At 41.3% G+C, this 20,543-nt stretch overlaps 1 protein-coding gene across 1 annotated transcript in view; it reads right to left on the bottom strand.

Moving 5' to 3' along the window:
• hells (helicase, lymphoid specific) overlaps window positions 1–20,543 on the bottom strand; it is a 70,313-nt gene that overhangs the window by 30,002 nt on the left and 19,768 nt on the right. Inside the window, exons 6-13 of the mRNA XM_068052407.1 lie at window positions 18,487–18,526; window positions 16,210–16,274; window positions 14,614–14,652; window positions 13,821–14,051; window positions 11,853–12,035; window positions 11,616–11,759; window positions 10,290–10,486; window positions 2,611–2,707 (exon numbers count right to left, since the gene is read on the bottom strand). Of these exons, the coding sequence (XP_067908508.1) occupies window positions 2,611–2,707; window positions 10,290–10,486; window positions 11,616–11,759; window positions 11,853–12,035; window positions 13,821–14,051; window positions 14,614–14,652; window positions 16,210–16,274; window positions 18,487–18,526 (996 nt within the window). The remainder of the gene's footprint in view (window positions 1–2,610; window positions 2,708–10,289; window positions 10,487–11,615; window positions 11,760–11,852; window positions 12,036–13,820; window positions 14,052–14,613; window positions 14,653–16,209; window positions 16,275–18,486; window positions 18,527–20,543) is intronic.

The raw sequence follows: 20,543 nt of genomic DNA, 5'->3' as shown, positions 1-20,543 counted from the left end.
GGCTGATCTGATTAGAACCTCAACTCCACATTCCTGTCTACCCCCAATAACCTTCACCTCCTTGCTCATCAAGAATCTATCTACCTCTGCCTTAAAAATATTCAAAGACTCTGCTTCTGCCGCCTTTTGAGGAAGAGATTTCCAAATACTCATGACCCGGAGAAAAAAATGTCTCCTCATCTGAATTTTAAATGGGCAACCCTATATTTTTAAATAGTGACCCCTAGTTCTAGATTCTCCCACAAGTGGAAACATCCTTTCCACATCAAGACCCCTCAGAATCTTATATGTTTCAATCAAGTCACCTCTTACTCTTAACTCCAGCGGATAAAAGCCTAGCTTGTCCAACCTTTCCTCACAAGACATCCCGCCCATTCCAGGTATTAGTCTAGTAAACCTTCTCTGAACTGCGTCCATTGCACTTAATGATGAATGCTACAAAATACTGTACAGACACTGTCAGACTCATGCACATTGGGATTGCAGGCATTGAGCAACAGGGAGAAAAATATTTTGCAACTCCAGATTTTTGAGACAGAGGTCTTACAAAGTCTGAGCATTAAAGAAGTTACTGAAAGACAATTTTTAGGCAAGTTTGTTATTGGGAAATATGTATTTTTGTCATTAATTAGGATTGAAACGGAGTCCAGTTAAGCAGGTTGAAGAGAATAAAATTGGACAAATTCTCAAAAATGAGTACAAATTAATGGGCTGTATTTCTGCATTCATTTAATGATTGACTTTACAGACAAGCAACTGCAGATGTGTAAAATATTTTATTAGTTTCCAAGTCACCATTTTCACTGCAGTTATGATCATCTGGTTCATGGTTTGTATTAATATTTTGGAGGTCACTTTTAGTTTTGGGAATTTAAATGTGCAGCTGTAAAAATTTCAAAAGGTTGCAGACCACCCAAGATCACAAATCTCTCCATGACAGCCTACAGTGACAGAGTTCAAGAGGTGAGAGTCAAACAGCAGTGGGCTCGTTTTGTTGGCAGTTGCAACTAGAAAGTGTAGAAAAGATTGCTCTGTCATTGTCAGCAATATCAATTATTCATGCGGGTGTCAGAAGTCAATAGAGATGTTTTGTGAGTTGGAGGTTAAAGGACATCCGATGTGTATGACATTGTTATGGAGATTCATGATGCAGGAGGTGCCTGTTGGTGTTTTGATTGGTGTGCTTGCTGACAGACAAGCAATCAGCTTTTGGAAAGCTGTTGGCTTCAGACAGGCTATTGGTCACAGAGAAAGCAGTTGGCTTTGGGGGCAAATGAGCTCAGGAGCAAAAGAAGCCATCAGGAAGCAGGGGTGTTTCCATTTTGAGTAAGTCCCATGCTCAAGCTGGGAAGTCCAGCTTCGTGAGTTCTTGAATGAGAACTGGAGGGTTTGTCAAGCCAAAACTAGAGGGGGAATCCCCAGGAGATCTCATACCTCAGAAGACAGATGAGAATTTAAGGAAAACTGAAGTGAATTCTTAAGAGCTAAGATGCACTTTGGATTGGTCCCTGGAGAAGTGAGCAAACCACCAAGATCCTGTAACGTATAGGGGAATTCTTGGGGTGCAAGTCAAAAGTAAACAGGGGTGCTCTATTGAGATTTAGCATTTAAAGAATACGTCTCCATGTTATAGGATTTTAATTTTTAAGTATGTGTTTCCAAATTGCAGTGTTAAGTTAGTAGTGTTTTGCTTTGTTTAACTCTTGTACAGTAAAGTTTTTTGTTTAATACATGAAATCATGTGGCATAATTCAGTAATAATTGGGAATTCGACTTTTTCTTTTTTAAAAAAGAAAACAGTCCCTAATGGGATCGTAACACTGCTAAGTCACAAATTCTTGCATTGTCATTTGTTAATGCTTTACAAATATGAAATTTGAGCAATGAAATGCAAACACAACAGCGGGATGGACATTGTGTGCCTGACAGACACAACATTTCTAATATATTATGAGTCAACCGATCATCATGCTCAGTGTCCAGACCAAGCACAGTGTTCAGGTGAAGTGGATTAGAGGATAGGGGAGAATCTGACAAGGGCACACAAATGTAATTCAACCTCCATTTTAAAGTCATAATCCATTTTTTAAAAATACTTTTATTTGTTATCTATATTTAAAACTTAAGAGCAATTTGCAAAGAGAAGTTTCTCTGCAGGACAGACCGAACAGCCAGGAGATGCAAACTGAGGCACAACAGTGCCACCACTGGCAGTGTCAGAAATTCGTATTGGCAGTTCCCATCCTAAATAATGGGAAATATGGTTTTGCAGAAAGGAAGTATGCACAAATAAGATGTTGATCTAAATAGATGTAAACAGACCAAATAATAAAAGAAAAAGCCATTGGACTGAAAGTTTTTCATACTGGCAACAGTGAAATGTGCTTGATAAAATACAAGATTAAAGTCATTCAGGGCATGAATAGGTAGTGGAAAAATGAAAAACAGTGAATAAAACAGCTTCAAAATAAACAAAACAGACAATATGAATAAATGGAGGCAGGAAAACAATGAGAGGGACACAAGTGGAAAATAAAGGTGTTAAAAGGCAACCTTCAAAAGTGAAGCTCAAGTATTCTATAAAGCATTTCCACAAATAAACAAGTCTACCTGGTGAAGCATGTGCAGAATGTTTTGTTCCCGCTCACTGGCAACTATATCTTCAACATTTTCTGTGATGCTTGTAATGTCAAACCAAGATTCAAAACTAGGGAACAAAGAAAGATTACATTTATCACAAAATTAGTTAACGAAAATATACAGCCTTTAGCGCAACACATTCTCAGGTTCAGCATCATAAGCCACTCCCATAAACTGGCCTTGGTCCCCTACAAACTGGAGTGTAACCATTAACTGCCCAAATTCTAAGTAAATGACAGCAAACTCAGGGATTACAACAGAGAACTATTACATTCTAGTAGCTGGTGTACCAACACATTAAGTCACAACTTGATTTTCCTCTTGAGACCTGAACACATGCTCTGAAGACCAAGAATCAGGCTCTATGCCAACAGATAGGCTATTTATATGAACAGGAAAACAATGAATTGACACATACGACAATAAGGATGCCATTCACTTTCTTTCTATACAGACTTATGAACAGGAGTAGGGAGCAGGAGTAGGCCATTCAGCCTCTCAAGCCTGCTCCACCATTCAACTAGATCATGGCTAATTTTCTACCTTAAATGCCATTTTCCTGCACTATCCCCATATCCCTTGATATCTTTAATAACTAAAAATAGCTAGCTTCAAACTCACTGAGCTGGTACAATCTTAAACATAGCTTTAATGCTAACTGGGAATTTAACATGCATACCATCTGCTGGGAGCAACACATTATGATGATATACTGAAACATAGGGTTGTCATTTTTTAATATTCGCTAAGGTATAGCCAATCCTTTGACAACACATACTAAGTATCATATGCCAATGAATCCAGTTGACACCTTAAACTTCCTACTGCGTTTTCTCCAACACATGGCATCCTGCAAACTACTACAGCCAAGCTGAGAGTTCCTAACTTTTCCCTTAAGAAATATCCTGTGTAATTCTTTTTTTTTAAAAATCCCTCAGACCTATTTCTAGACCTGAAGTACACAAGTTAAAAATTTAGCAGACAAAAAAAAAAAATCAATCTTTGAAGTTTTATTAATGCCAGGAGATTTTGATCAACTACTAAAAGTGAATATCTAAACTTCTGATTGTAAAATCACCTCATCTAATTTTTAAAATCAAAATCAACATTTTTATGTGGCAAGGTTATTAAGGGTTACAAAACCAAGGTTTGAGGGGCTGAATGGCCTACTCCTGGTTCTAAGTGATGAAGGTGACTCTTGACGCAAAGCTGGGGAGGGAAGAGCCTCCTTTAAATCAACATCCAACTCTCTTGGGTCAGACAATGTGAGGATCTACACAGGCTGGATACTGGGACACAGATGTAGAACAGAGCAAAAACAAAAGCTGGAAACACTCAGGTCAGTAAGGCAGCGTCTGTGGGGAGAACAGACAAGTACATTTTTTGGATGTGAGCACCGTTTGCAGAACATAATACAGTCACATTTTTAAACCAGCCCCTGCATCAGTATTACACGCTCGCAGGTTGGAAAGAAAACTTGTATTTATAGAGCACTTTGCATGACCACTGGACATCTTACAGCGCTTTACAACCAATGAAGTACTTTTGAAGTGTAGTCACTATTGTAATATAAGAAACACGGCAGCTAATTTATGCACAGCAAGATCCCACAAACAGTGTGATAATAGCCAGATAATGTTTTTGATGTTAATTAAGGGATAAATATTGGCCAGGACACTACGGATAACTCTCCTGCTCTTCTTTGAACTAGTGCCATGGGATCTTTTACGTTCACCTGAGGGGCAGACAGGGCCTCAGTTTAAGGTCTCATCTGAAAGACTGCAGCAGTACTGCACTGGAGATTTTTGTGCTCACGTCCTGGAGTGGGAATTGAACCCACAGCCACGACTTGCATTCATATTAGCACCTTTTACATAGAAAAATGTCCCAGAGGCAAATCAGACAAAAGGAGATGAGGAGAGGCAACAAAAACTTGGTCAAAAATATGGGTTTAAAGGAGAGGGAGGTGAAGGCAGATGTAGAATAAAGCTGCTTTTCACCCTCCACATAGTATAAATGAATACAGAAATCAATGACTCACTGGATTCAGGACCAGTTGGAGCTCGATTAAGACAACTCAAGCCAACATGAGACTTAATCCTCTCATTCGTTCGTTGGGGTCGTCATCTTCCCAGAAGGTTAACTGTCATGGATCTCCACCTCTGTCTGCCCTGTGCTGTCTTTACACATTCTGCATAGGTGAACTGCATCCAATCCATTATATTGGTCATCCATTTTCTTCCTTGCTGCTCTGTCCTACATTTTCCATCGATCTTTCCTTCCAATAATAGTCTCTGTCTACCTTATGCTCTAATGATGCGTCCGAAGTATTGTATCTTTCTCTGATGTTACGCACCAATTTGCTCTCCTCCAGCCATTTCCCACACTTCCTCCTTAGTCCGTCTGTGCAAGCTATACGGAACATCCTCTGATATGCCCAGATCTAGAAAGCATTCAGCTTATCAAGTCTCTATTTGTTGTCCATATCTCCGAGGCATGCAACATAGATGACAAAATGTAGCACCTCAGCACCTTTTCCTAAGATTCAGGGTCAGTTTCTTTGATGTTAACAAGTCCTTCATTCTGACAAAGCTGGTCTTGGCTATCAATTCTCCTTCAAATCTCATTCAGCTCTCCCATCATCTGTGATAAGCTGCTCAAGGTATATAAACTTTTTCCCTTGTTCCAGGACTTGTCCATTTATTTCAATTTTCACTTCCAGGTTAGGTCCCCTGCTTATCACCATTCTGACTCTGCAATCAGTGCAATATCATCTGCATATCTGAAGTTGTTAATGTTCAACCCACCAACATTGCAACCTGGTAGATGTTTTAGGTCTCTGAAGATAGCTTCAGTGTACAGTTTTGGGGACATAACACAACCCTGATGCACTCTCCTCTTGTGATGGGGAAACAAGCCGCTATCAAGTCTCATCACCGCTGATTGTTTTCAATATAGATTCTGAATTATCCTTTTATCATTTGTCAATTTCTAATTTGTTTAAGCACACCATTATTTTCTGATGGCAGACACTATCAAATGCCTTCTCAATCTATATCGCACACATGCGTTTTTGTACTTCCAGATATCTTTCAATTACTACTCTCAAGCTAAAAATGCCCTCTCTTGTTCCTTTCTTTGGTCTGAATCCTGACTAGCCATCATCTTGCTCTGCTTCTATAGATTGGTCATTTCTTTCCAAAATGATTATTAAAATCATCACATGGCTCCTGAAGCTGATTGTCCTGCACTATGAACACTCTAGGGCTTTTGGTTTCTTTGGGAGTTTAATGAATGTTGACTCACAAGATCCACAAGTATGAATCCTGTTCTGTAAACTTTGTTGTAGAGGTCTGTCAGTTTTCCAATACTAACATCATTCAGGGCTTTCAGACATTCTGTTGGTATCTCAACGATTCCAGGTGCTTTCTTTGCTTTCATCCTTTTGATCGCTGCACTGACTTCCACCTATTATCTTTGGTCCTTTACTTCCCTCTGGTGGTACCGGTTCAAGTGTCAGAGTCATACAGTTATACAGCACAGAAACAGGCCCTTCGGCCCATCGTGTCTGTGCCAGCCATCAAGCACCTATCTATTCTAATCCCATTTTCCCACACTTGGCCCGTAGCCTTGTATGCTATGGCGTTTCAGTGCTCATCTAAATACTTATTAAATGTTGTGAGGGTTCCTACCTCTACCACCCCTTCAGGCAGTGTATTCCAGATTCCAACCACCCTCTGGGTGAAACAATTTTTCCTCAAATCCCCTCTAAACCTCCTGCCCCTTACCTTAAATCTATGCCCCCCGGCTATTGATCCCTCCGATAAGGGAAAAAGTTTCTTCCTATCTATGCCCCTCAATTTTGTAATCAGGTCCCCCCTCAGCCTTCTCTGCTCTAAGGAAAACAACCATGACATATCCAGTCTCTCTTCATAGCTGAAATGCTCCAGCCCAGGCATGGTGAATCTCCTCTGCACCCTCTCCAGTGCAATCACATCCTTCCTATAGTGTGACGACCAGAACTGTACACAGTATTCCGGCTGTGGCCCAACTAGCATTTTATACAGTTCCATCATAACCTCCCTGCTCTTATGCCTCAACTGATAAAGGTACGTATCCCATATGCCTTCCTAACCATCTTATCGACTTGTGCTGCTGACTTCAGTGATCTATGGACAAGTATACCAAGGTCTCTCTGACCCTCTGTACTTTCTAGGGTCCTACCATCCATTGTATATTCCCTTGCCATGTTAGTCCTCCCAAAATGCAACACCTCACACTTCTCAGGATTAAATTCCATTTGCCACTACTCCACCCATCTTACCAGCCCCCCTCACTATTTACAACACCATCAATTTTCGTGTCATCTGTGAACTTACTGATCATACCTCCAAAATTCACGTCTAAATCATTAATGTATACTACAAACAGAAAGGGTCCCAGCACTGATCCCTGTGGTACACCACTAGTCACAGGCTTCCACTTGCGAAAACAGCCCTCGACCATCACCCTCTGCCTCCTGCCACTAAGCCAATTTTGGATCCAAATTGCCCTCGATCCCATGGGCTCTTATCTTCTTAACCAATCTCCCATGCAGGACCTTATCAAAAGCCTTACTGAAATCCATGTATACTACATCAACTGCCTTACCCTCATCTACACATCTAGTCACCTCCTTGAAAAATTCAATCAGTTTGTTAGACACGATCTCCCCTTGACAAAGCCATGCTGACTATCCCTGATTAATCCCTGCCACTCCAAGTGGAAATTAATCCTGTCCCTCAGAATTTTTTTCCAATAGTTTCCCAACCACTGATGTTAGACTCACTGGCCTGTAATTACCTGGTTTATCCCTGCTACCCTTCTTGAATAATGGTACCACATTCGCTGTCCTCCAATCCTCTGGTACCTCTCCTGTGGCCAGAGAGGACTTGAAAATTTGTGTAAGAGCCCCTGCTATCTCCTCCCTTGCCTCATACAACAGCCAGGGATACATCTCATCTGGGCCTGGGGATTTATCCACTTTTAAGCCCACTAAAACAGCTAATACTTCCTCCCTTTCAATGCAAATTTGTTCAAGTATATCACAATCCCCCTCCCTGATCGCTACACCTACATCGTACTTCTCCATAGTGAATACAGATGAAAAGTAATCATTTAAAACCTCACCTATGTCCTCCGGCTCCACACACACATTGCCACTTTGGTCCCTAATGGGCCCTACTCTTTCCCTTAATATACTTATAAAACGCCGTAGAATTTTCCTTTGTCTTGCCCGCCAATGTTTTTTCATGTCCCCTCTTCGCTGTCCTAATTACTTTAAGTACCCCCCCCTACACTTTCTATACTCCTCTAGAGCGTCTACTGTTTTCAGCACTTTGAAATTGCCACAAGCCTCCTTTTACTTCCTTATCCAAACCTCTTTATCCCTCGACATCCAGGGTTCCCTGGACGGGAACATGTTGGCCCTGAACTCTCTATTTCCTTTTTGAATGACTCCCACTGGTCTGATGTAGACTTTCCTGCAAGTAGCTGCTCCCAGTCCACTTTGGCCAGATCCTGTTTTATCATATTGAAATCGGCCTTCCCCCAATTCAGTACTTTTATTTCCGGTACCTCTTTGTTGTTTTCCAGCAATACCTTAAATCTTACAGTTATGGTCACTATTCCCAAAATGCTCCCCCACTGACACTTCTACCACTTGTCCAGCTTCATTCCCTAGGATTAGGTCCAGTACCACCCCTTCTCTTGTAGGGCCTTTCTACGTGCTGGCTCAAATAGCTCTCCTGTATGCACTTTAAGAATTCCACCCCCTTTAAGCCTTTTGCACTAAGACTATCCCAGTTGATATCGGGGAAGTTGAAATCCCGTACTATTATTACACCTCTGAGATTTGCCGACATATCTGCTCCTCTATCTCTCCCTGACTGTTTAGAGGCCTGTAGTCCACTCCCAGCCAAGTGACTGCCCCCTTTTTGTTTTTAAGTTCTACCCATATGGCCTCATTTGAGGAACCTTCGAAGATATCATCCCTCCTTACTGCAGTAATTGACTCCTTGATCAACAGTGCAATGCCACCTCCTCTTTTACTCCCTCACCTGTCATGCCTGAAGATTCTATACCCTGGAATATTGAGCTGCCAGTCCTGCCCTATTCTCAACCATGTCTCTGTGATAGCAATATCATATTCCTATGTGTTAATCAATGCATTCAATTCATCAGCCTTACTAGTAAGACTCCTTGCATTAAAATAGAGGTAATCCAGCCTTGCATTGCTCACTTGTGCCTTAACAGGTCCAGATTTGCTGCCTTCCAGACTGACTCAGCTTCTCTTCTATATTTGGCTGTGCATCACCCCCTACTGTACCTCCACTCTGTATCCCACCACCCCTCCCACCTCAACAGCGCTAGCAAACCTCCCAGCAAGGATGTTGGTCCCATTCCAGTTCAGGTGCAACCCATCCAACTTGTACAGGTCCCACCTTCGCCAGAAACAGACCCAGTGATCCAGGAAACTAAAGCCCTCCCCCTCCTGCACCATCTCTTCAGCCACACATTCATCTGCTCTATCCTCATTCCTATACTCACTGGCACATGGCACCAGGAGTAATCCAGAGAGTACAACCTTTCAGGTCTTGCTTTTTAATCTGCTACCTAGCTCCATAACTTCTTGTTGCAGGACCTCATCCCTCTTTCTACTGTCTTCATCATCATACAGCTCTCTGATGTACTCCACCCATCATTTCTCTACCCTTTCTTTTTCAAAGAGAAGTTCACTTCCACGCTCCTTATACAGCCACCATTTGTGGCTACTTTCTTCTTGCCCATCAGTACTTAACTTTCTCATGCAATGCTCTCATATTATGCCTTTTCTCCAGTTCTATTTTTTTGCAACAGTCTTCATATCACTTTATTCCCTCAGTCTGGTCTAGATTTGAATTTGGGTTACTTAGAATGGTCAGCACAGAAACAAGCCACTGGACTAACAGATCTGCGCCAGCATTTATGATCCACAAAAGCCTCCTCCCACCATATCAACATATCTTTCTAATCCTTTCTCCCTCATGAGTTTATCTAAATTTCCCTTTAAATGCTCCTATGACTTTAGATTACAGAGCTGCAAGACCACTGCACCATCCATCTTCCTAATTCACCATGCAATCAAAATGATGAGTGAAACCTTCTTTTTACCATAAAACAGTTCTGGTGAAATAAAGAGGAGAACCTGAACTGGAATTAAACTACAAGCCCTTCCCCCTCAAAGTTACGGACTTTTTCAGGTGCAACGAAAGACCTCTGGTATGTCACCCCAGTCGCCTTTCTTCCCCAAGCTAAGGCATGGTAGTGTGTGCTGACAGGCTACGTACTGCAGAGGGAATCACAGCTGAAGCTAATGCCCTCAGTAGTAGACACTGGTCACTTGATAGAGATCAGATAGAATACTAACGGATCTTTCATATTTAGTCTAAAAGACACAGATGTCAACTGTAGTGACCCCATGGAAAACCCAGCCAGGATCATTTAACGGAGTATATTAAACTTGCGACCTTCTATTCTACAGCTCTGCTACAGTAGGTGGTGCATTTAACAGAAAAGACCAGTTAAATTCAACATCGCACTGCAGCAGCCAGCCCTTTCACAATGGGTACCTTTTCAAGTCGTCAAATACATCAGGCAGTAGAAAGTTGAGCAGTGACCAGAGTTCAGCCAGGTTATTCTGGAGAGGGGTTCCAGTCAACAGCAGCTTGTTGTCAGTATTGAACCTTTTCAACTCTTGAATCAGACGGCAATTTAAGTTCTTGATTCTGTGACCTTCATCCACAATAAGGTACTTCCAGTGACAATTCTGTTTATTTTGGAGAAAATAAAATACAATTGTTATACAAGATTTTCAATTACAGTTGCAGTTTGGCACAGCGGGACTTAAAAACTGAGTCACTACTCCCTCCCCGTTATCCACAGGCACTGATTCTTACTGGAGTACAGTTCCATAGGAACCAGTGGTCCTCCACACTTCACCCAGTAGCCACTCAAGAGCAAGCTTAGACTCTACTCTGGCTGCATTTGGGATATCACAACCAAGCAGAACTCCCAGCATGTGCTGAGTTAGCAGATTTCAGATGGGGCAGCAGCAGCATCGGAATACTTCTGCCCAGGAGTTTATCGTGGCATTGATTCAGAGACAAGGGAACAGCAATGAGTGGGGCTTTCACGTCCTGAACACTAGCCGAGCATTCCTGCTGGGAAGTGTACACAAATGGATGCTAGTGAATAAAGGAGACGCGAGCTTGCTGCCAATCAGTGTTTAGGTTCAATCACAAAGAATGGTTGCAATGGCACCGTGCCAAGAGGATGCCAGGATCACTAACAGTATATTCCAGCAAGAGTAAGCATTGGCAGGTCAGGACAATAGAAAATAGGAAAGATATGAGTTATAATCAATACAAATCTCAGCAATACACTAAATGAACAGAAACATTGGTACAACCAACCAACCAACAATGCTCCATTGAAACCAATTTTGCTGCAATGAAACCAGAATATAAGTAGCCACTCCAACATTGGTTAGTTCTGATGAAAGGTCACAGACCTGAAACATTAACTGTTTCTCTCTCCACAGATGCTGCCAGATCTACTGTGTATTTGCAGCACTTTGTTTTTATTTCAAACTTCCAGCATCCACAGTACTTTGCTTTTATTTTGGCTAGTTCTCACTGGTTTCAGCAATCAAATCTCACTGAACTCAGTTCTAATGGCTGATAATTCTGTCTTACATAATTGCTACTATCTTTGATGTGACAAATCAGCTTATAAATGGTGAACTTTAACAGAAAGTCTTCATTTATAAAGAATTTATACACAATGAATTTTTCCATAAACCTGACAAAGACAGAACCCATGACGTTTTGACATTTGACCAGAAACCGTCCCTGCTCAACCAAAACTTAAACAAGAAACATGCTCTGCACACACACCTGGAAGTGTTTTCTGTCTCTCATGGCTATTTCATAAGAAGTGATGACAACTGGTAAGATGTGCAGAGACCCTTGCCGTTTGTGTATTTTACGCAGGCTTTGTAAACGATCTTTCTGACTTCCATGATAAAGCAGCACAGGAATCTGAGATACAGAAGTAAATACATTAAAATGTACTCTATGAAAAATCACTTCTCAACACAAAGGGGTAGTAGAGATCAGCCCTCCCAGTCTCACCTCTGGAGTGAATCTCTTGAACTCCGACACCCAATTTGGTAGAGTAGACAGAGGACCACAGACGAAGAAAGGTCCTGGGACCCCTCGTTCCACCATCATAGCTATCATGGCGATGCACTGGACAGTCTTCCCCAAGCCCATCTCGTCCGCCAGGATCCCATTAATACCATTTTCCCACAGCATCTAACAGACAGGAATACATGTGCGTTAGGATGCCCTCCAAGATGCCCACACCAATCCACTTTGAATTTACTGCTTCTTAAGCTTTAAGATCCATTGTGAGCCTCTTCCACTCCTCTGTGTGCACTAGATGGATAGTAACGACACAAAACCAAAGTCCCAGGTTCAACCGCTAGTCTGTTGAGTTAGTCAAAAAAACAAACTCAGCCAGAGTGACGGGCTGCAGGGACAGGGGAACCAATCCCCACCTTCGGGTGAGGGGTGGGGGCGGGGAGGAGAAACGGGAATCAATCCCCGCCCTGGGTTTTGGGGGTGGGGTGGGGGAAGGCAAAAGAGACAGATGAGCTGATCAGAGAAGAGACACAGAGAAACTAAAATCAGCTAGGTCCCCATTTGCGCTCACAACAGTCTCTCCTGCTGAAACTGTGCAAAAGGACAGGATTAGGCTCAGCCTCCATAGCTGATCTGCCTGCTGACACTCGCTCTTTACACTGGTCAATTGGATGTGGTAGCAGAGGCTTCCTAGCACCCATAGAATGTCTGCACCAAGTCTCATCTTCAGCAGAGGACAGCACAGAATGGGGAGGTAGAAACAAAAATGTTGCAAATTTCCCATCACTCCTTCAAATTACACTCCCTATAATTGAGGGTAATTTATTGTCCAATATCTAGCTGAACTATATAGTCCCAAGAAAATATTTGTATGGCCCTACATTGAATATTGTGATTATACACATCTGCCACATATCTTCTCTTACCTTTCAGAAGGCAAGAGTGAACATTCAAGTGATACAAGGTTAATAATGAACCTAAAAACTGGTTTATTTGATATGTACATTTTTCAAAGCAAGATTCAAATCAATAACCTACTACTCATCTTACTTGAAACAAAATCCCTTTGATATGGGACCACAAGCCAGCAAACAAAGGTTTCAATGCTTCTTTTATTGTTCCAGCCTTAAAGGGAAGGCAGTGGCGATGGGGAAGCGAAAAAAGAAAAAAAAACCAAGCGAGAGCGACAGTGATAAGACAGACAATAACTTGTGATCTCCCTCCCTCAGCTCTGGCATAGATTGTTGACCGAGCTGACAACGAAGCCTATCATTTTCAATGGAAAACCTCACCAATTTGTGTGGAAACCAAAGCAACTGCTGAGATAAGTCCCCTGCTGGACACTACTAAATGAAAATCATTCCATCATTAAAAAGATATTAATATCTTCTAATAGGTATTGGGCAACTTCCTTCATCTCAAACTGATCTGGTACACAAGAACACATTAACTGAGATGGCTCGTATTCCATCTAATTTGCCCTAAACTGTATCCTAGAAAGCTTTTTTTTAAAAAAAAAAAGAGTTAACCTTGCAAACAATGTAATTTTAAGCAGCAGAATTTAAAATTAAATCAAAATCTTTCCAGATTAAATAAGTAAAAAAAACAACTTTACAGCAACATTAAGACAATGAACATAGTGTCATCGTCACCACCAATCCAGAGTATGCTATTGCAAAACCAGACATGGTGGAACTGAACAAAGGGTACTGCTGACCAATTTTCCTTATAAAATTTTAATTGTTGTGTGGTCAGTTCTTTCAATGCACGGCATCTTTAAGGCCTGCACAGTACTTTCCAGGTTGCTACGTGGGCGCGCACACAAGCAGCTTAGTGGGAACATTGCTGCTGACTGATCAGGGTGTGGCTTTCAACACACCTCCCGTTTCCCCAACAAGCAGCTGGTTAACTGCAAGTCAGACCCTAACTTGAAAAAGACGAGCATTGTAAACTCACCCGCAGCCATTCCATACCCTCCACCTGGTACCATCTCATCACTCCACCTGTGAAGAGTTTGGGTTGTTGATATGGAACTGGTTGGCTGTTCACCTTCCTCACCGGGTCCAGGAGATGCTGAGAGTTGTGGCGTACAGTCTGGGTCAGCCGGTCCTTGATAGCAAAATTTGAATCTTGGTTCTTCTCAATATCTTCAGCTACAAGCTTTTTGAGAGATGTTGTATCAAGATTCTTTATTGAAGATTTTAAAAATAAAGTAAAAATATAGTAATCAGACCTACATACAGACATTAGTTCAACATTGCACATGTGGAATGGTACAGCGATCAGGTGAATGTCTCCTCCCTCTCTCAGCTAGTTACAACAATAAACTATGTTTACATAGGGCTGTGTCTCAATTGAGTGAGCACAGGCCCAGAACACAGAACCACTTAGACTGGCACTAATTTGGCAATCCACAATCCAATCTGGAAAACCAGAGATGTAGTTCTGATCAGGCTGAGGGACACTGTTGAGCCACTAAAGAGGGAGCTTGACTCTGCCTCCAGCTGTGCTATATCTCACCTAGGAATACTCAATGTTAACACGATGGAAAATGCTCAATTCTGAAGCACCAGATAGGTTAAGAAACTTGTGCTCCAATCACTGTACAAGGTGCACATGATGTGGACGTCTAATGGCAATGCACAGAACCAACTGCTGTCCTATCCTGCCCAGATTTAGAATTATTTTTGTCACTATCTCCTGATTTGCAACACTACAGAACATTAAAAATATTTGTTTAATGACTTACCTCATCTGTTTTAACCTTTTTAACCCTCGACAAAATATCCTATAAAAATAAATATCAGTCAGCAATTTTGTAACAGGCAACTAGTGTTTAGCAAATGTATTTTGACCTTTCCCGATACAGATGTGCATAGACAAAGAGAACGCAAGAAACATTCTATAAATAGATCCCACCACTTATAGTGGGTGCAATGGCATTATTGGGATCATTCCTCTATAAATATTGAGAGTAAGTGAGGTAACACGCAACGAGAAGGAAACAAAATGACTGGCTGGATTCCAAATACTGTGCCCAGTTATTGGGAACCAAACTTTAACGGAGGAAGAAATTCACAAGTGGCTGGTAAAATGCAGGAGGGACAAGATTTCTTAAATCTCTGCAGTAATTGCTAACCGAGCCATCGGTGGGATTCTAGCTCGTAACACGAGATTGTTAACAATAAATGTAGGGGCACAAAACAGACACAATGATCCATGGAAGAATTTAAACACAAATAGGATAACAAGATGCAAAAAAGAAACTTAGTGAATTGCCCAAATTAGCCAGCACGTTCAACATGTTAAAAGCAGCACTTTTATAATGGATGGTACTGGCAAATGGTTAAGGCTATTCACCAAATATAGACGGCCTCCTATGATAAACATTGACTGTATACATGGTGGGGACTATGCATACAAGATTCCACAAGGGATGGTTTACAGAAATTAAAACATTTGATATTAAAAAAGGAAAGTAGGCACCTTGACAGAGAGGTGGCTACTGAACAGAAAAGAAACAAGGGGGGTGGGTGTACATGGATGTATTAGCATTGATGAGGATTTGGCTAGTTTTTTTTTTTTAAAATTCATTCATGGGTTGTGGGCATCACTGGCCAGGACAGCATTTATTGCCCACCCCTAGTGGTGTGCCCAGAGACATATGCTGGGATCTCATTTTCTGTTGAAATAACTTTTTGTGGATATGGATACAAGGGAATGAAATTTTGCTGGTGTTCCCAAATTGGATGGCAGGGCAAAGATAGAGAAGAATTCAGGTGGATACAAACAGACTAGCACAGTGGGCCGATAGGTAGCAAGTACAAGTTAGAGAAATGTAAATTACTCTATTTTGGGAAACTAGAATACCAGGAATGAGAAGTTATACTTAAAGATTTGAAAAACTGGTCTTTATTCATCAGAATCAAGAAAGTTAAGGAGATGGCAATTGTAAGAAGTTTCCAAAATTATGAAGAGTCATCCTCCTGAAACTTCCACAGATGCTGCTTAGCCTGCTGAGTATTTCCAGCATTTGCAGTATTTTGCTTTTAGCAGCAGAGTAACTAGCCTAGTTAAAAAGCTAGCACCAGCACTGAAACAATGAGCCCAATGCCTCCTTCTGTGCTGTATTTCTATGATTTTATCGATTAAATAAGCCTCAGAACACTGTAGGGAAAAACACTCAGCTATGTAGGAGATGCACAACATCAAGTCTCGGAGGCAGAATCCTAGAAGAATTACAGTGGAAATAGCAAAGTAATTGAGGACGTTACAGCTTCCTTCAATACAAAGGACATCAGGGTCAAGAGCCCGTATATCAGCTATAGTGGAACAAGGGTGTTACCTCTTTAGTGATGTAATCAGCAAGATTGTACGTTTCTTCTTCTCTTCCCCTTTTCTTCTTTATTGCTAAAGTTTTTAAAATCAGAAAGCAGATTAACTAGCTGGATCTTTGAATGCTGTTTCTGTGCAATGTGGAGGATGCACATCATGTAGCTTGTGCAGCTCTGAGGACACCACACACTTAAGCTAAATACCCTAACAGTGAAGATGGGACTACATCCCAATCACATGAAGCCTCCAAAGTCATTTCTACTTAGCATTACTTATTCTAAAGATGCAAACATGCACAGAATGTTGGTTGGACCACACTTGGAAGTACTAGGCAGCGTTTTGATCGCCATATTATTAAAAAAAAGGAGGTTGGCAAGATGTAACAAGTGGCGTGTCACAGGGATCAGTGCTGGGGCCTCAACTTTTTACAATTTATATAAATGACTTGGACAAAGGACCAAAGGTATGGTTGCTAAATTTGCTGATGACAAAGATAAGTAGGAAAGTAAGTTGTGAAGAGAACATAAAGGAGGCTACAAAGGTATATAGATAGGTTAAGTGAGTGAGCAAAGATCTGGCAAATGGAGTATAATGTGGGAAAATGATAAATTGTCCATTTTGGCAGGAAGAATTAAAAAAAAAGCATATTATCCAAACGGTGAGAGATTGCAGAGTTCTGAGATGCAGAGGGATCTGGGTAACCTAGTGCATGAATCGCAGAAGTTGGTATACCAGGTACAGCAAATAATTAGGAAAGCTAATAGAATGCTGTTTATTGCAAGGAGAATTGAACACAAAAGTGGGAAGGTTATGCTTCAGTTATACAGGGCATTGGCAAGACCACATCTGCAGTACTGTGTACAGTATTGGTCTCCTTACTTAAGGAAGGATGTAAAGGCATTGGAAGCAGACTAATACCTAGAATGGGCAGGTTGTCTTATGAGGAATGATTGGACAGGCTAGACTTGTATCCGCTTGAGTTTAGAACAGTAAGAGGCGACTTGACTGAAACATACAAGATTCTGAGGGGTCTTGACATGGCGGGTGTGGAAAAGACGTTTCCCCTTGTGGGTGACTCTAGAACTAGGGGTCACTGTTTAAAAATAAGAGATCGCCCATTTAAAGACAGAGATGAGGAGATTTTTTTTTCCTCCCAGAGGGATGAGAGTCTTTGGAACTTTCTTCCTCAAAAGATAGTGGAAGTAGAGTTTTTAAATATTTTAAAGGCAGAGGTAGATAAGCAAGGGGGAGGGGGGGTGCGGTGAAAGGTTATCAAGGTAGGTGGGAATGTGGAATTGAAGTTACAATCAAATCAGCCATGATCTTATTGAATGGCAGAGCAGGCTCCAGTGGCCTACTTCTGCTCCTAATTCATATGTTCATATGTAGTAAACAGAGATACATTGAGTCACCCACATAGCTCAATTTTAAATTAGAAATCTGAGAGGTGATGGTTACATTGAAGAGGCAAAATTCTGTGTTGCTGTCAGCACTCCTTCAGTACCAGTGAGCTCCTATCACCAATGAACTTTTGACATTGCAGGAGTAGGCAGGATCTTCAGTGCCACAGACTCAATTTATATTGTTGAGGCATCAGCCTGCAGTGCCAATATTTTCTCAGCACACCACCAGATTGGGAATACCACACATTTTTGGGCTTACTTCTATTTCCTAACTAGTTCTAAAATAATGCTAGGAAATGGTGCAGCCAACCCATCCTGAGCATTGTGAACTGGAGATAAACTTGGGAAATTACACCATCTTGTCTGGACAACAAGCATTTGATGATCACAAAAAATCTGCGATTGCGAATGGACAATCGTATTTGGCACAATATGTAAAATCACTGGCAGATATTAGAGTTGAGACACATGTTGATCCAACCATGGAGAGATGCCTCTGTATATTCCCAGAGACATACATCTTGGGACTCAGTTAACCTTATTAAACAACTGTAGCATCAATTTTCCAGCTGCCCAAACTAGTTACATCTGAAACCAGAGCACTAAAGGATTTGAATTTTTCTTTAAAAAAAAACTTACTACCGAATGAACACAAGAATTTTCAATCTCAAAAATACAGCAAAAAAAAAAGGTAATTTTATTAAACACTCCAAAAACATTTAATGACACACAGATTTGGTTGAAAATGTCACTTGTATTTGCATTAACTGGAAGACAGCTAAATAAATGTGATTAGTTGCCTTGCTTGATTCAAAGTGGATTACAATCAAAATTGTGCAGCAAATTGCTCACAAGACCACTACAGTTTCATAACAAACACATACCTGTTTCAGTTTCTTGTTTTGAGCAGTTGTCCCTCTTCCCCTGGATAGGTACAAAATAAAGAGTCAAACCTGTGGCTTCACTAGAACCATAGAACAGTTACAGCACAGAAAGAGGCCATTCAGCCCATCATGTCTGCGCCAACTGGGAAAAAAAAACTAGCCATCCATTCTGATCCCACCTTCCAGCCTTGCAGGTTACAGCACTTCAGGTGCAGGTCCAGGTACTTTTTATATGAGCTGAGAATTTCTGCCTCCACCACCAATCCGGGAAGCGAATTCCAGCCACCCACCACCCTCTGGGTGAAACAAAAGTTGTTACTCATGCTCCCTCTAATCCTTCTACTAATCACCTTAAATCTGTGCCCCCTGGTAATTGATCTCTCTACTCGGGGAAACAGCTCATTCCTGTCTACTCTATCTCAGCCCCTCATAATTTTGTACACCTCAATTAAGTCACCCCTTAGCCTCCCTCTGTTCGAAAGAAAACGACCCTAGCCTATCCAATCTTTCCTCATAGCTGCAATTTTCAAGCCTTGGCAACATTCTTGTAAATCTCCTCTGTACTCTCTCCAGAGCAGTTATGGCCTTCCTATAATGTGGGGACCAGAACTGTACACAATACTCCAGCTATGGCCTAATCAGCATTTTATACATTTCCAGCATTACATCCCTGCTTTTGCATTCTATACCTCAGCCAATAAAGCAAAGCATTCCATATGCCTTCTTCACCACTTAATCTACCTGCACTCCAAGGTTTCTCACTTCTACCCCTCTCAATATCCTCTCATTTAGTGTGCATTGCCTTGCTTTGTGTTCCCTGCCCAAATGCATTACCTCACACTTCTCTGGATTGAATTCCGCCCAGTCGACCAAACCATTGATATCATTCTGGAGTCTACAGCTATCCTCTACACTATCAACTACACAGCCAATTTTTGTGTCATCTGCAAATTTCCCGATTATGCCTCTCACATTTAAGTCCAAAGCATTAATATATACCACAAACAGCAAGGGATCCAATACTGGGCCCTGTGAAATGCCACTGGAAATCGCTTTCCATTCGCAAAAACATCTGTTGACCATTACCCTTTGTTTCTGGTCACTGAGCCAATTTTGGATCCAACTCGCCACATTCCCCTGTATCCCATGGGCTTTTATTTTTCTGACCAGTCTGTCATGTGGGACCTTGTCAAATGCCTTATTAAAATTCATGTAGACAACATCCACTGCATTACCCCCAACAAACCTCGTTATTTCCTAAAAAAATTCAAGTTAGTAAGACATGACCTACCCTTACAAACCCATGCCAACTATCCCTGATTAATCAGTGCCTTTATAAGTGAGAGTTTATCCCATCTCTCAGAATTGATTCTAATAATTTTGCCACCACTGAGGTCAGACTGGCCTATAATTATTTGGCCAATCCTTCGCATCTTTTTTAAACAATGGTACAATGTTCTCAGACCTCCAATCTTTGTCTGTATCTAGTGAGGATTTGAAATGATCCTCACAGCATCCGCTATTTCCTCCCTTACTTCGTTTAACAGCCTGTGATACAATCTATCTGGCCCTGACGATTTACCCACTTTCAAGGATGTCAGACCTTCTAGTAGAAACATCTCAATCGGAGGAATTTAAAAACAACTTTTCTAAAAAGCCACCAGTTTAATACTGGTTTTATATAGTACTTTAAAAAGAGAGATTGAGACAGCCCCCCAAACCCTGCAGTACTTGAACAAGTTACCATCTCATCATGTAGAACTCAAGAACACTAATTGTAATTGGGAAATTGTCATTTCGTAGTACAGAACTTGAGTATTGCTGAAAACAGACATTTTGTCGAAGATTTTCATCTTGCACTCATCAGGACAATCCGCAAGAATACCAATAAAAGGGAATGCAACAAATTTATACTGTATGAAAAGAGTGCGCTGATTGGTTGGCAAGTGGACTCTGATTGGCAGAGGTGTTGCCATGGAGAATGCACCAGTTTATGGTGACTGACAGTTAACTGCCAAGCTTTGTTTGAAATTTGAACCAGGCAGCTTGACGCTGAT

Source organism: Heterodontus francisci, chromosome 20, assembly GCF_036365525.1.
Source record: "Heterodontus francisci isolate sHetFra1 chromosome 20, sHetFra1.hap1, whole genome shotgun sequence".
NCBI lineage: Eukaryota > Metazoa > Chordata > Chondrichthyes > Heterodontiformes > Heterodontidae > Heterodontus > Heterodontus francisci.
The sequence above is the reverse complement of the archived record's forward strand: the minus strand, read 5'-3'. Positions and strand labels throughout refer to the sequence as shown.